This window comes from Oncorhynchus mykiss, chromosome 27 (genome assembly GCF_013265735.2).
Source record: "Oncorhynchus mykiss isolate Arlee chromosome 27, USDA_OmykA_1.1, whole genome shotgun sequence".
Lineage (NCBI taxonomy): Eukaryota > Metazoa > Chordata > Actinopteri > Salmoniformes > Salmonidae > Oncorhynchus > Oncorhynchus mykiss.
In genome coordinates, this window is record NC_048591.1 from 43231858 (window position 1) to 43244437 (window position 12580).

The window sequence follows — 12580 nt, forward strand, 5'->3', positions numbered from 1 at the left end:
ACCAAGGCTATATGATTTATATTATGTAATAATGCGTTTTTATTCTGTTCTTCCCCAGGCCTGATGGAGCTGGGCACGCGACAAGCGTTGACCACCGGGGAACACACAACACGCTCTGCCCCCCATCGCCGACCTTGAAAGGAGGGACACTCCGCTACTCCCAACCTTCTCTCCTCTTCCATTACCTCCTCTGGTACACCTCCCCCTCCCTCCCTCCGGTCCTGAGATGGTGATGGTGATGATGATGAAGCTGAAGCAGAACCTGCTGGTGGCCTGTCTGGTCATCAGCTCAGTCACAGTCTTCTACTTGGGTCGTCACGCCATGGAGTGTCACCACCGCATCGAGGAGCGCAGCAGCCAGCCTGGGGACCAAGGGGTTCTGGGGGGCCTTCAGGGGCCAAGAGGGTTGCTCCTGGGGGGTTCTTTGAGCTCCTCCACCATCCTGCGGGGCTCTGGTCCCGCGGGCCATAACCTCTCCGCTCCATTCGTCTACAACAAGGACATGCCTTTAGTGTTTATTGGAGGGGTTCCCAGGAGTGGGACCACGTTGATGAGAGCCATGCTGGACGCTCACCCCGAGGTTCGTTGTGGAGAGGAGACCAGGGTTATTCCACGTATCCTGGCCATGAAACAGATGTGGTCGCGGTCGGGGAGGGAGAAGATGCGTCTGGACGAGGCCGGGGTGACGGACGAGGTCCTGGACGCCGCCATGCAGGCCTTCCTCCTAGAGGTCATCGTGAAGCACGGCGAGCCCGCCAACTTCCTCTGTAACAAGGACCCCTTCGCTCTGAAGTCCCTCTCCTACCTGGCTAAGATCTTCCCGCACGCCAAGTTCGTGCTCATGATCCGGGACGGACGCGCCTCGGTCCATTCGATGATCTCGCGTAAGGTGACGATCGCTGGCTTTGACCTGGGCAGCTACAGAGACTGCCTGACCAAGTGGAACAGGGCCATAGAGACCATGTACACTCAGTGCCTGGAGGCCTCAGACAAGTGCCTGCCTGTGCATTATGAACAGCTGGTGCTCCATCCAGAGAAGTGGATGAGGACGCTGCTCAAATTCCTGGACATTCCCTGGAACGAGGCGGTGCTTCACCATGAGGAACTCATAGGGAAAGCAGGAGGTGTTTCCCTCTCCAAGTAAGTAGTGGTGTTGGGAGTGTGTGTGTGTGTGTACGTACCCTGACCTGCATGTTGAGGAACTTCAGGCCTCCCTCCCCGTGTGTTTCTATCAGTGTATAAAGTGGGTAAACTGTAAACCCAACTAGCTTTGTAAATCAGGGGTCAGTGACCTTGTAGTCTATGAAGTGTTAAACAAGGCTTTATACCAATAGATGACAAAGCGTCTCTTGAAGAGAAAAGGAACACTCTCTAGAATACTTCCTGTGATTTAGTGGCGAGACGAGGTGTGGGCAGCCAGCGTCTTCAAGGATTTTACAAACCTAGGACAAGGACCTCCAAATGAGGACGAAGCCAGGCAGAACTTCCATGCATCACCTCACTGAGCTATCAGGGCCACAGTGGATCGCCCACTCCTCATTCTGAGTGAAGCTCAGCCGCCATTTTGGATCTGGTTCTGAACCGAAATGGTTCTGGTTCTAGAACACAGGCCTCTGTTCTTAGCTTCTGGTTCTGGAAGCGTTCTGCTCTGTTCTGCGCTGCTGTCACAACAAGTAATACAGTCCTGTTGGCTCTGATGGCAGTAATAAACAAGCAGCTATCCTTGGGGATATGCTACCTGTTTTACGAGACACTGTCTCCTCCTTCACTCTGTTGCTTACATAGTCAAATGGCTCAATGCTGTGGTTGAATCACAGGTTGCATCCCAATTGGCCCCCTATTCCCTATACAGTGCACTACTTTTGACCAGAGCCCCAAAGAGAAATAGGGAGCCATCTGGGATAGACCCATAGCACAATGTTATGGTACGCAACCACTATTCATCAGCAGGCTGACAAGGTGTGAGTGGTGAACGGGTCATGCTCTACCTACTACATTCCCTTCCTGGTGCAATGAGACAAGTTAGCACTGGTCTGTGTAACTCTCTCTCCCGCTCTCTCTTTCGCTGGCTGGCAACTATTGTTCTTCCCAGAGGGGAGAAAGAGAGCGAGGGAGGAAATGGTGATGGCCCAGAGAGAAGGAAGGATCGTAAATCTAGTAGTTGAGTAGGTAGATCAGTAGTAAACTTTTTTTTATTTTTTTTTAATGTTTTTTTTATTGTTGATAGTCAACAACACACATTTCGTACTCCAGGTCCATTTCTACAGGCTCTCAGGGCCTGAAATAACAGCCTTGCTATTCCAGGAGGCCTCCAAACATGAATTTACTGTCCTACTGTTGGTTATGAATCATTCTAGAGAAGAGCTAGGTGAGAAACCTCACTCATTAGTCAGCCGCACACAGTAGAGGGGGAAACAACAACCCATTTCTCAGTTTGTATCCCGTTGGGCCCTGGTCTAAAGTAGAGCACTATATAGGGAATAGGGTGTAAAGTAGTGCACTATATAGGGAATAGGGTCTAAAGTAGTGCACTATAAAGGGAATAGGGGGCAATTTGGGCCTCCACACTTAATGCTCTGACCATGGTAGGGTTTCCTGAATGGCCCCGACTCGTCAAGAGTTGTTTTGGTTCTATAATTTGGAGGTCGGCCTCTAGAAGTCTTCAAGGAAACTTAGTGGGGCATGCTCACACACACACTCCACCTCCTGCCACGTAGAACCATATAACCCCTCCGTGTCCCCTGCAGAAATTTGGCTCCACTTTTGTTATTGTCTGCAGATGAGAATGCTCGTGGTTTTTTAATAAAAAGCTTATGGTCAAAGTCCACTGAGCACATGTCATCTTAGAGGAACCCCCTCCCTATCTCCTTGCCCCTCTCTCTCTCACACACTCACACTCACACACACACACACACACACACACACCTCTTCTCTCCAATGTCTTTCATCTTGGTAATTATATCATCATTGAATACATATTTAATCTCTTTTCTCCTCCGTTCCGTTCTTCCTCTCCTCAATTTTGTTTCTTCCCCCTCCACTCTTCCTCTTGTGGTTTATCCTCTTGCTCCCCTCATGTGACTTCCTATGGGACTGCATCCTACACCCTATTCCCTATATAATGCCCTACTTTTAGGGAATAGGGTGTTGTTTTGGGATGCACCCTGGTGCTGAACAGAGCCAATGGTAAAGAAACTGACGGCAGGGGAGGGAGGGAGGGAGGGAGGGAGGGAAGGAGGGAGGGGATGGGAGAGTGAAGGATCAGAGAGGAGATCCTTAAAACAGACATGGAAGTAGCCATCTTCCACATCTTTGTCAGAGGGGTGAGTTCAACAGAATTGTTCATTTGAGACGAAGGCCGTTGTTCTCTGGAGGCTCTTACGCTATTTTCAAGTATCGATCCCCGATTTCTCCCCCCCCCACTCCACTCTACACTGGACATACTACCACCCCCCCCCACCCCCTCCCCCACTCCACACTGGACAGATAACCCCCCCTCCACTCTACACTGGGCATACCCCCCCCCCCCCCCCCCCCACTCCACACTGGACAGATAACACCCCCCCCCCCCACCCACTCCACACTGGACAGATAGGCTCTACACTCTACCAACGGCCAGACCAACTCACTGTGTCCCAAATGGCCCCCTATTCCCTAAATACTTCTGGAGCACAACCTCTGTCTGGGTATGCTGTGTTTGTGGCCGTTCTGTACAAGTCTTTCACATTTTAGCCTTGTTTATTAAACAAAAGTTCGTGGTGGTGGAGGAGGGGGGGGCTGTTTCTTGGACGAGCTGCACTTTGGAGATTAATGACCTGAAAGCTGTTTCTGGGCTCAGGGCCATGCTTACGGGGGGGGGGGGGGTCTCAGGTCATGGGAACAGCAGAGACCAGAGAGAGGGAGAGACGGGGCCTGCTTTTGGTGTGGGGGAGGGGGGGGGTCATGGGAACAGCAGAGAGCGAGAGACCGGGCCTGCTTATGGTGGTGTGTACAAGTTAAAGAGTACTAACGTTTTTTTGTATGATCTGTGTAGTAATATTATTCTTATCTAAGACATTTGCATTGCTTAGTTATAGCCTAATGCTTAGTTATAGCCTAATGCTATCTAGCTAGCATTGAACCTAGTTGGTTAGCTTTAACTACCTGCAGATTCATGCATGGTACGTGGTAGTATGAGTTAGGATTATGGCTGGCTAGCTAAACAATGAACCATAATCCTAACTCATACTACCACAGCTAGCTAGCTAAACAATAAACCATAATCCTAACTCATACTACCACAGCTAGCTAGCTAAACAATAAACCATAATCCTAACTCATACTACCACAGCTAGCTAGCTAAACAATAAACCATAATCCTAACTCATACTACCACAGCTAGCTAGCTAAACAATAAACCATAATCCTAACTCATACTACCACAGCTAGCTAGCTAAACAATAAACCATAATCCTAACTCATACTACCACAGCTAGCTAGCTAAACAATAAACCATAATCCTAACTCATACTACCACAGCTAGCTAGCTAAACAATAAACCATAATCCTAACTCATACTACCACAACTAGCTAGCTAAATGTCTAAACAAAATACTCCACTATGCAAGTAACCATTTCACTGCACTGTTTACACCTTCTGTATCCTGTGCATTTGTCAAACGTAGATTGTATTTGATATAGTGTGTTTACCAAAGACGGTAATGTGAAGAACATGACCTCACCAAAGTCAGATTTAGGATAAAGGCCAAGGACTAGATAATGTATTTTTTTGCTAATACTTTCACCACTTTTTAGTCGTTTACATCTTTGAGTTGTTTACTACAATGTTACTCCTAAAAGAGATCGGTGGGGCTAAGACTTAAACTGCTGTTAAGGATACTGAATGAGTGTAGACATAAAAAGGCCTCTCCGGTAGGTGTACCAAAAGATTCACGTTACAATTTATTTTTATTTTTAAGTTACACGTTTTTTAACGTTTAACGTTCAAAGCAGAATTACTTTCCCATTGTTCCCCAACTGCAGTGTACGATATACTATTTTCTAGCCGTGAGTATCTACTTTTATCCAATGTGTAACATTTAAAATAAATAAATAAGATGTTGCTACAGAGGATTGGCTGCATCTGAAATGGCACCCAATTCCCTATTTATAGTGCTCTTCTCTTGACCAGGGCCTGCAGAGCTCTGGTCATAAGTAGTGCACTATGTAGGCAAGAGGGTGCCTTTTCAGAGACAGCCGGTGACTCCTTTTTAAAGTCCGCCAGTAATAAGTGTGGAGGCACTAAACAGGTTGGTAATTGTAAACAGGTTGTTAATTGTAAACAGGTTGGTATGTATTGTAAACAGGTTGGTAATTGTAAACAGGTTGTTAATTGTAAACAGGTTGGTATGTATTGTAAACAGGTTGGTAATTGTAAACAGGTTGTTAATTGTAAACAGGTTGGTATGTATTGTAAACAGGTTGGTATGTATTGTAAACAAAGACCCAAGGCTCTAGATGTCATGTTGCCAGGTCCTCATTTTAGCTGCTGACATGCTGTGGGAGACGGGGACTCCCCAGCCGTGGTGCAGGAACACGGTAAAGTTTAGCTGTCATACTGTGGAGTGGACAGGAGGGGACACCCAAGGCTCTTAGAGCGGGGATAGGCAACTAGTGGCCCGCGGAGCACCCTTTTGGGAACTCGGGGTCTCAACTTACGGTTGAGAGTTTAAAATAGTAAAATACACAAGTGCAATTTTAGAAATGTTGGTTGTGCCATCAGCAGTTTCTCTTCTTCTGACAGTCACTCAATTAGCCCATGTCACCTAAAACCTTTTTGAGTTAAGTTAGACGAACGGACAGCTATCTAAACGTGTAGTAATCATGGTTGAAATACCGACCGAGGTCGGCGCGACTGAATTTTGTCAGTCACTCTCAGATATCATATGCAAAGATTTCTCTCCACCCTTATGGCAAAAGGTGTAAAATTGCAGGAAAGTTGCTGTTAAAATGCACATCTTTTTCTTTATGCCACATGTCAAAATGAGAAGAATTACAGAAAAGGCTAAACACTATACATCTGACTGTATGTATGGAGGTATGTATGGATGTGGGTAGCAGACCCGCGAGCCACTGCGGCCCCTCATGATGATTTCAGATTTTTTTTTGTGGCCCCCCACCCTCATCAAAGTTTCCCCTCCTTGGGCTAGAGGTTGCGAGCCATGGTCCTAATCTAGCTGCTACGCTATGGGAGATACAGGAGTACCCTTCAATCTCCAGCCATGGAACACTGAAGGGGTTAGCTGCTACATGAGGGCACAAGTGAAGCGTTCCGCCTCCTTACGAAACTGTAAGGGCCCGAGAGTGTTCTGGAGTGTTCCGCAAGAGGCCAAATGTCCCTTGTTCAGCCCTCCTCTCCATATCTCTTAAGAATGCTCTCTGGGTACTGTAGTGATGTGAAGAAAGACCCACCACTCACACAGTGTAGCCTGTTTAGATATTCTGGAGAGAGATTGTGAGCTTGTGTACTCTTCTTGACCCTTCCCCTGGTATGATAAGTACAACACGAGCCCCGGTGAGATTGAAACCCAGAAAGAGGTAGAATTAGATGGGGATGGAGAGACAAACCCAGACACCAACGTCATCAGTGTGCAGCTGAATGCTGGGAACTTTTGGCTGTTCTGGCTACATTTAGTCAAAACAACAAACAATCTAAGTTATATTATGAATACAGCACTTATTTTTTGCATAGATTCCGAGACTCTGTTAGCTTTTTAACAGCTAGTGTCACTATTTTCTGTCCCAGAATCCCGCTTAACAGACCGTTTTGAAGCCTGCTTGACAGAGCCAGCTAACCTTACCTAGCCAGCTAACCTTACCTAGCCAGCTAAGCTGCTAGCCATCATAACGAAGGTGGCTGCTTGGATTTCCCCGATTTGGGACTGTGTCGTCTTTTTAATGGAGGCCTCCTCAGCCGGAGGAAGGAGACTAGCACTTCCTGTAGTAGTAGGAGTTGTGTTTACGAAGCTCTTTTCTGGGACACTGACTGGCTTTTCAATGCAACAACTGCCTGCTTGAGGAGGACTATAGGACCGAGTTGTCTACTCTAAGCAAGCAAATCTCGGGGTTGCACAATCTGCTGGGGAAACCAAACCGAAACTACATCTTGCCTACCTTCTTGTTCTCTACACCTCAGGCTGACGTTGTTTCGGTATGGTGTGTATCACCGCACTGCCATCACTCTTTGACTGACTGGCCATGGACCTCTCCCCTAGGAAGCCCCCCCCCCCCAGCCTGTGGAAAATGGAGCAGGACTGACGCTTCTAGAGGCCTTAGCAGATGCCACAGTCTCAACGTCAACAGTGAAGAGGCGACTCCGGGATGCTGGCCTTCAAGGCAGAGTTGCAAAGAAAAAGCCATATCTCAGACTGGCCAATAAAAAGAATAAGATGGGCAAAATAACAGAGACACTGGACACAGGAACTCTGCATTAGAAGGTCAGCATCCCAGAGTCAACCCTAGTTCTGTCACACCTGGACTACTGCCCAGTCATATGGTCAATTACTATAAACAGGGACATCAGCAATTTACAAGTAGAACAGAGCAACACAGCTGGCTGTTCTCCTGGCTCAAAGTAGAGGAGAGATTTGACTGCATCACTACGTGTCTTTGTGAGAGGTATTGACATGTTGAAGGCACCGAGCTGTCTGTTTGAACTACTGGTACACAGCTCAGACACACATGCATACCCCACAAGACATGCCACAAATGGTCTCTTCACAGTCTCCAAGTCCAGAACACACTCTGGGGAAACGCACAATACTACATAGAGCCGTGACTACATTGAAACTCTATTCCACATCATGCCAGCAGTAGATAAAAAACATGACTACACTTTATGGAACAACGATTACTGTGAAGATACGCGTGCGCGCGCACACACATGCGCACACATTAAAACACGTACATATTGTTCTAGCGTGGTAATTATACATTTTGTATTGGAGATATGTACTAATGTGTTGTATTGGAGAGGTGTGGTAGTGGTGTGTTGTAATTTGTACTGTTATTGATTTTTGATGATTTTAATTTTTTTAATGTCGCTGGACCCCGGAAAGAGTAGCCGCTGCCTTGGCAGGAATGAATGGGGATCCATAATAAACCCCAGGAAGAGTAGCTGATGCCTTGGCAGGAACTAATGGGGATCCATAATAAACCCCAGGAAGAGTAGCCGCTGCCTTGACAGGAACTAATGGGGATGCATAATAAACCCCAGGAAGAGTAGCTGCTACCTTGGCAGGAACTAATGGGGATACATAATAAACCCCAGGAAGAGTAGCTGCTGCCTTGGCAGGAACTAATGGGGATACATAATAAACCCCAGGAAGAGTAGCTGCTGTCTTGACAGGAACTAATGGGGATCCATTATAAACCCCAGGAAGAGTAGCTGCTGCCTTGGCAGGAACTAATGGGGATCCATAATAAACCCCAGGAAGAGTAGCTGCTACCTTGGCAGGAACTAATGGGGATCCATAATAAACCCCAGGAAGAGTAGCCGCTGCCTTGGCAGGAACTAATGTGGATCCATAATAAACCCCAGGAAGAGTAGCTGCTGCCTTGACAGGAACTAATGGGGATCCCTAATAAACCCCAGGAAGAGTAGCCGCTGCCTTGGCAGGAACTAATGGGGATCCATAATAAACCCCAGGAAGAGTAGCCGCTGTCTTGACAGGAACTAATGGGGATCCATTATAAACCCCAGGAAGAGTAGCTGCTGCCTTGGCAGGAACTAATGGGGATACATAATAATAAACCCCAGGAAGAGTATCTGCTGCCTTGACAGGAACTAATGGGGATCCATAATAAACCCCAGGAAGAGTAGCCGCTGCCTTGGCAGGAACTAATGGGGATCCATAATAAACCCCAGGAAGAGTAGCCGCTGCCTTGGCAGGAACTAATGGGGATCCACAATAAACCCCAGGAAGAGTAGCCGCTGCCTTGGCAGGAACTAATGGGGATCCATAATAAACCCCAGGAAGAGTAGCTGCTGCCTTGGCAGGAACTAATGGGGATCCATAATAAACCCCAGGAAGAGTAGCCGCTGCCTTGGCAGGAACTAATGGGGATACATAATAAACCCCAGGAAGAGTAGCCGCTGCCTTGGCAGGAACTAATGGGGATCCATAATAAACCCCAGGAAGAGTAGCTGCTGTCTTGACAGGAACTAATGGGGATCCATAATAAACCCCAGGAAGAGTAGCTGCTGTCTTGGCAGGAACTAATGGGGATCCATAATAAACCCCAGGAAGAGTAGCCGCTGTCTTGACAGGAACTAATGGGGATCCATAATAAACCTCAGGAAGAGTAGCTGCTGCCTTGGCAGGAACTAATGGGGATCCATAATAAACCCCAGGAAGAGTAGCTGCTGTATTGACAGGAACTAATGGGGATCCATAATAAACCTCAGGAAGAGTAGCTGCTGCCTTGGCAGGAACTAATGGGGATCCATAACAAATACACATACTAATTCAGAAAGAGGTAGACAGAGATGGAGGAGATGCACAGGAGGGAGAGAGAGAGCGCAGGGTAAGAGTGGGTGCCCACCCCTAGACCTGGACCTGGGGCCCAGCCTCCCACTCCCTACACACGGGCCTGGTCCCAGCCTCCCACCCCTACACATGGGCCTGGCCCCAGCCTCCCACCCCTACACACGGGCCTCGTCCCAGCCTCCCTACCCCTAGACCCGGGCCTGGTCCCAGCCTCTCTACCCCTAGACCCGAGCCTCGTCCCAGCCTCCCTACCCCTAGACCCGGGCCTGGTCCCAGCCTCTCTACCCCTAGACCCGAGCCTGGTGCCCAGCCTTCACCCACACACACACACACACACACCACCCCTCAGCACACCACCTCTCAGCTCACACGGGCCTGGTCCCAGCCTCCCACCCCTACACACGCGCCTCGTCCCAGCCTCACATTCCTTACCCCTAGACACGGGCCTGGTCCCAACCTCCCACCCCTAGACACGGGCCAGGTCCCAGCCTCCCACCCCTAGACACGGGCCTGGTCCCAGCCTCCCTACCCTTAGACACGGGCCTGGTCCCAGCCTCCCTACCCCTACACACAGGCCTGGTCCCAGCCTCCCACTCCCTACCCCTAGACACGGGCCTTGTCCCAGCCTCCCACCCCTAGACCCGAGCCTGGTGCCCTGCCTTCCCCCACACATGCACTCAGACACACACACACACACACACACACACACACACACACACACACACACACACACGGGCCTGGTCCCAGCCTCCCACCCCTACACACGGGCCTGGTCCCAGCCTCCCACTCCCTACCCCTAGACACGGGCCTGGTCCCAGCCTCCCTACCCCTAGACACGGGCCTGGTCCCAGCCTCCCTACCCCTAGACACGGGCCTGGTCCCAGCCTCCCTACCCCTAGACACAGGCCTGGTCCCAGCCTCCCTACCCCTAGACACGGGCCTGGTCCCAGCCTCCCTACCCCTAGACACGGGCCTTGTCCCAGCCTCCCTACCCCTAGACCCGAGCCTGGTGCCCAGCCTTCCCCCACACATGCGCTCAGACACACACACACACACACACACACCACCCCTCAGCACACACGGGCCTGGTCCCAACCTCCCACCCCTAGACACGGGCCTGGTCCCTGCCTCCCTACCCCTAGACCTGGGCCTGGTCCCAGACCCCTACCCCTAGACACGAGCCTGGTCCCAGCCTTCCTCCCCCCCCCACACACACACACACACACACACACACACACACACACACACACACACCACCCCTCAGCACATTGATTCCCATCAAATATTAATAAAATGGGATCTTAACCAGAGCGCTCTGGATAGAGCTCAAGACATGTAGCAGAGACAACACACATACTGTTACACACACACACACAGATGGACAGAGGCATGTGGCCATTGAGGAGAGAGCGAGAGACAGGAACTGTAAAAGATGAAGAATAGGGCTTTCAGTAAACAAGTCTCAACAGGGTTGGTATATGTACCATGAGCTCCTCAAACCACTGAGAAGACAGCTTTGCTGTGCCGGGGGCCGCATTTTCTGCTGCGTCCTTCGTGTGGACAACAAAATGTCTATTATATATGCCATAAACTAAAGAGGGTCTAATATTGTACCTCCAAGTCATGGAAATGCTTTACGTTTCCTTGTGTTTCACCACTGAATAAGGATCCTTAACTGTTCACATTTCAATGGAAAAGCTTGAGTTTCTTGTCTGTCTTCATTTAATATATGCTTGTTGGGACTTTTTTTATTGTTTCAAGTTACAGGGCACAGCAGAGTCGTCTAAACACTGTGCGATTGCATGCAAAGGGAACAAACAAACGTTCTCTCTTCTGAACTTTTCCTGGCTCATACTTTGCTTCACGCAAACAGGAAACCACACGTCATTGTATCGCCATAAAGCCTCCTCTATATCAGACGAGGAAAAACAACATATTTACTGGTTAACTGATTTGGTAACAACAGATTTACTGGTTAACTGATTCGGTAACAACAGATTTACTGGTAAACTGATTCGGTAACAACAGATTTATTGGTTAACTGATTTGGTAACAACAGATTTACTGGTTAACATAATCATGCTAGATCTAACAGGAAAGGATTTAACCTGATGTAAATGGAACAGGAAAGGATTTAACCTGATGTAAATGGGACAGGAAAGGATTTAACCTGATGTAAATGTATATTTAATAGGAAAGGATTTAACCTGATGTAAATGGAACAGGAAAGGATTTAACCTGATGTAAATGGGACAGGAAAGGATTTAACCTGATGTAAATGGAACAGGAAAGGATTTAACCTGATGTAAATGGAACAGGAAATGATTTAACCTGATGTAAAGGGAACAGGAAAGGATTTAACCTGATGTAAATTGAACAGGAAATGATTTAACCTGATGTAAAGGGAACAGGAAAGGATTTAACCTGATGTAAATTGAACAGGAAAGGATTTAACCTGATGTAAATGTGTATTTAACAGGAAAGGAAGTTCACAGGGAGTTGGTGTTTTTCATTCTTTACACCGAAATGATCAGCCTCCACATCAGATAAAGACGACTAAAAAGAAGTATAGACAATATAACAAGCTATGGGGGGAAACGAGAGATATATGCCACAGAGCAGATGTTTTTATCCACTGTGATCTCTGTTGGAGTTGAACCCACAACTGAACTTTACCACACAGGACCACAAGCGTTGCTCCGTTCCTACTTCTGAGTGGCCCGCCTCCTTACTGAGTCTGACTTAAACGGCTTGGTCCTCCAGGGGCAGGCGGTCTGCTATCATACTTCCTCTCTGAACCGCTCCCGATTTATGCTTTTTAGGAGGGAGGAAGGTAGCATTCGACACCCCCTAGGGCCTCGTGGCAGCCTTTTTACCAACCTCAACAGCACATCCCATCAGACCCCACCCTTCAGTAGTACTTCACCCTCACTAAGGCAGAGTGTCTCCATATTTACCCACTAAAAACATGCACGCGCAGGCATTTACTCAGACACACACACACACACACACACACCCTGTGGCTTACAGCAGGTCCCTATCTGTACTGTAGT

The 12580-nt window shown here is 48.4% G+C and overlaps 1 protein-coding gene across 3 annotated transcripts in view; it reads left to right on the plus strand.

The window, feature by feature from the left end:
- The window catches only part of LOC110508082 (protein-tyrosine sulfotransferase 1), a 100327-nt gene that overhangs the window by 38343 nt on the left and 49404 nt on the right, over positions 1-12580 (plus strand). For all 3 annotated transcript variants that reach the window (XM_036965665.1, XM_036965664.1, XM_036965666.1), the window contains exon 2: positions 59-1140. In XM_036965665.1, the coding sequence (XP_036821560.1) occupies positions 227-1140 (914 nt within the window). In that variant the 5' untranslated portion in view covers positions 59-226. The remainder of the gene's footprint in view (positions 1-58; positions 1141-12580) is intronic.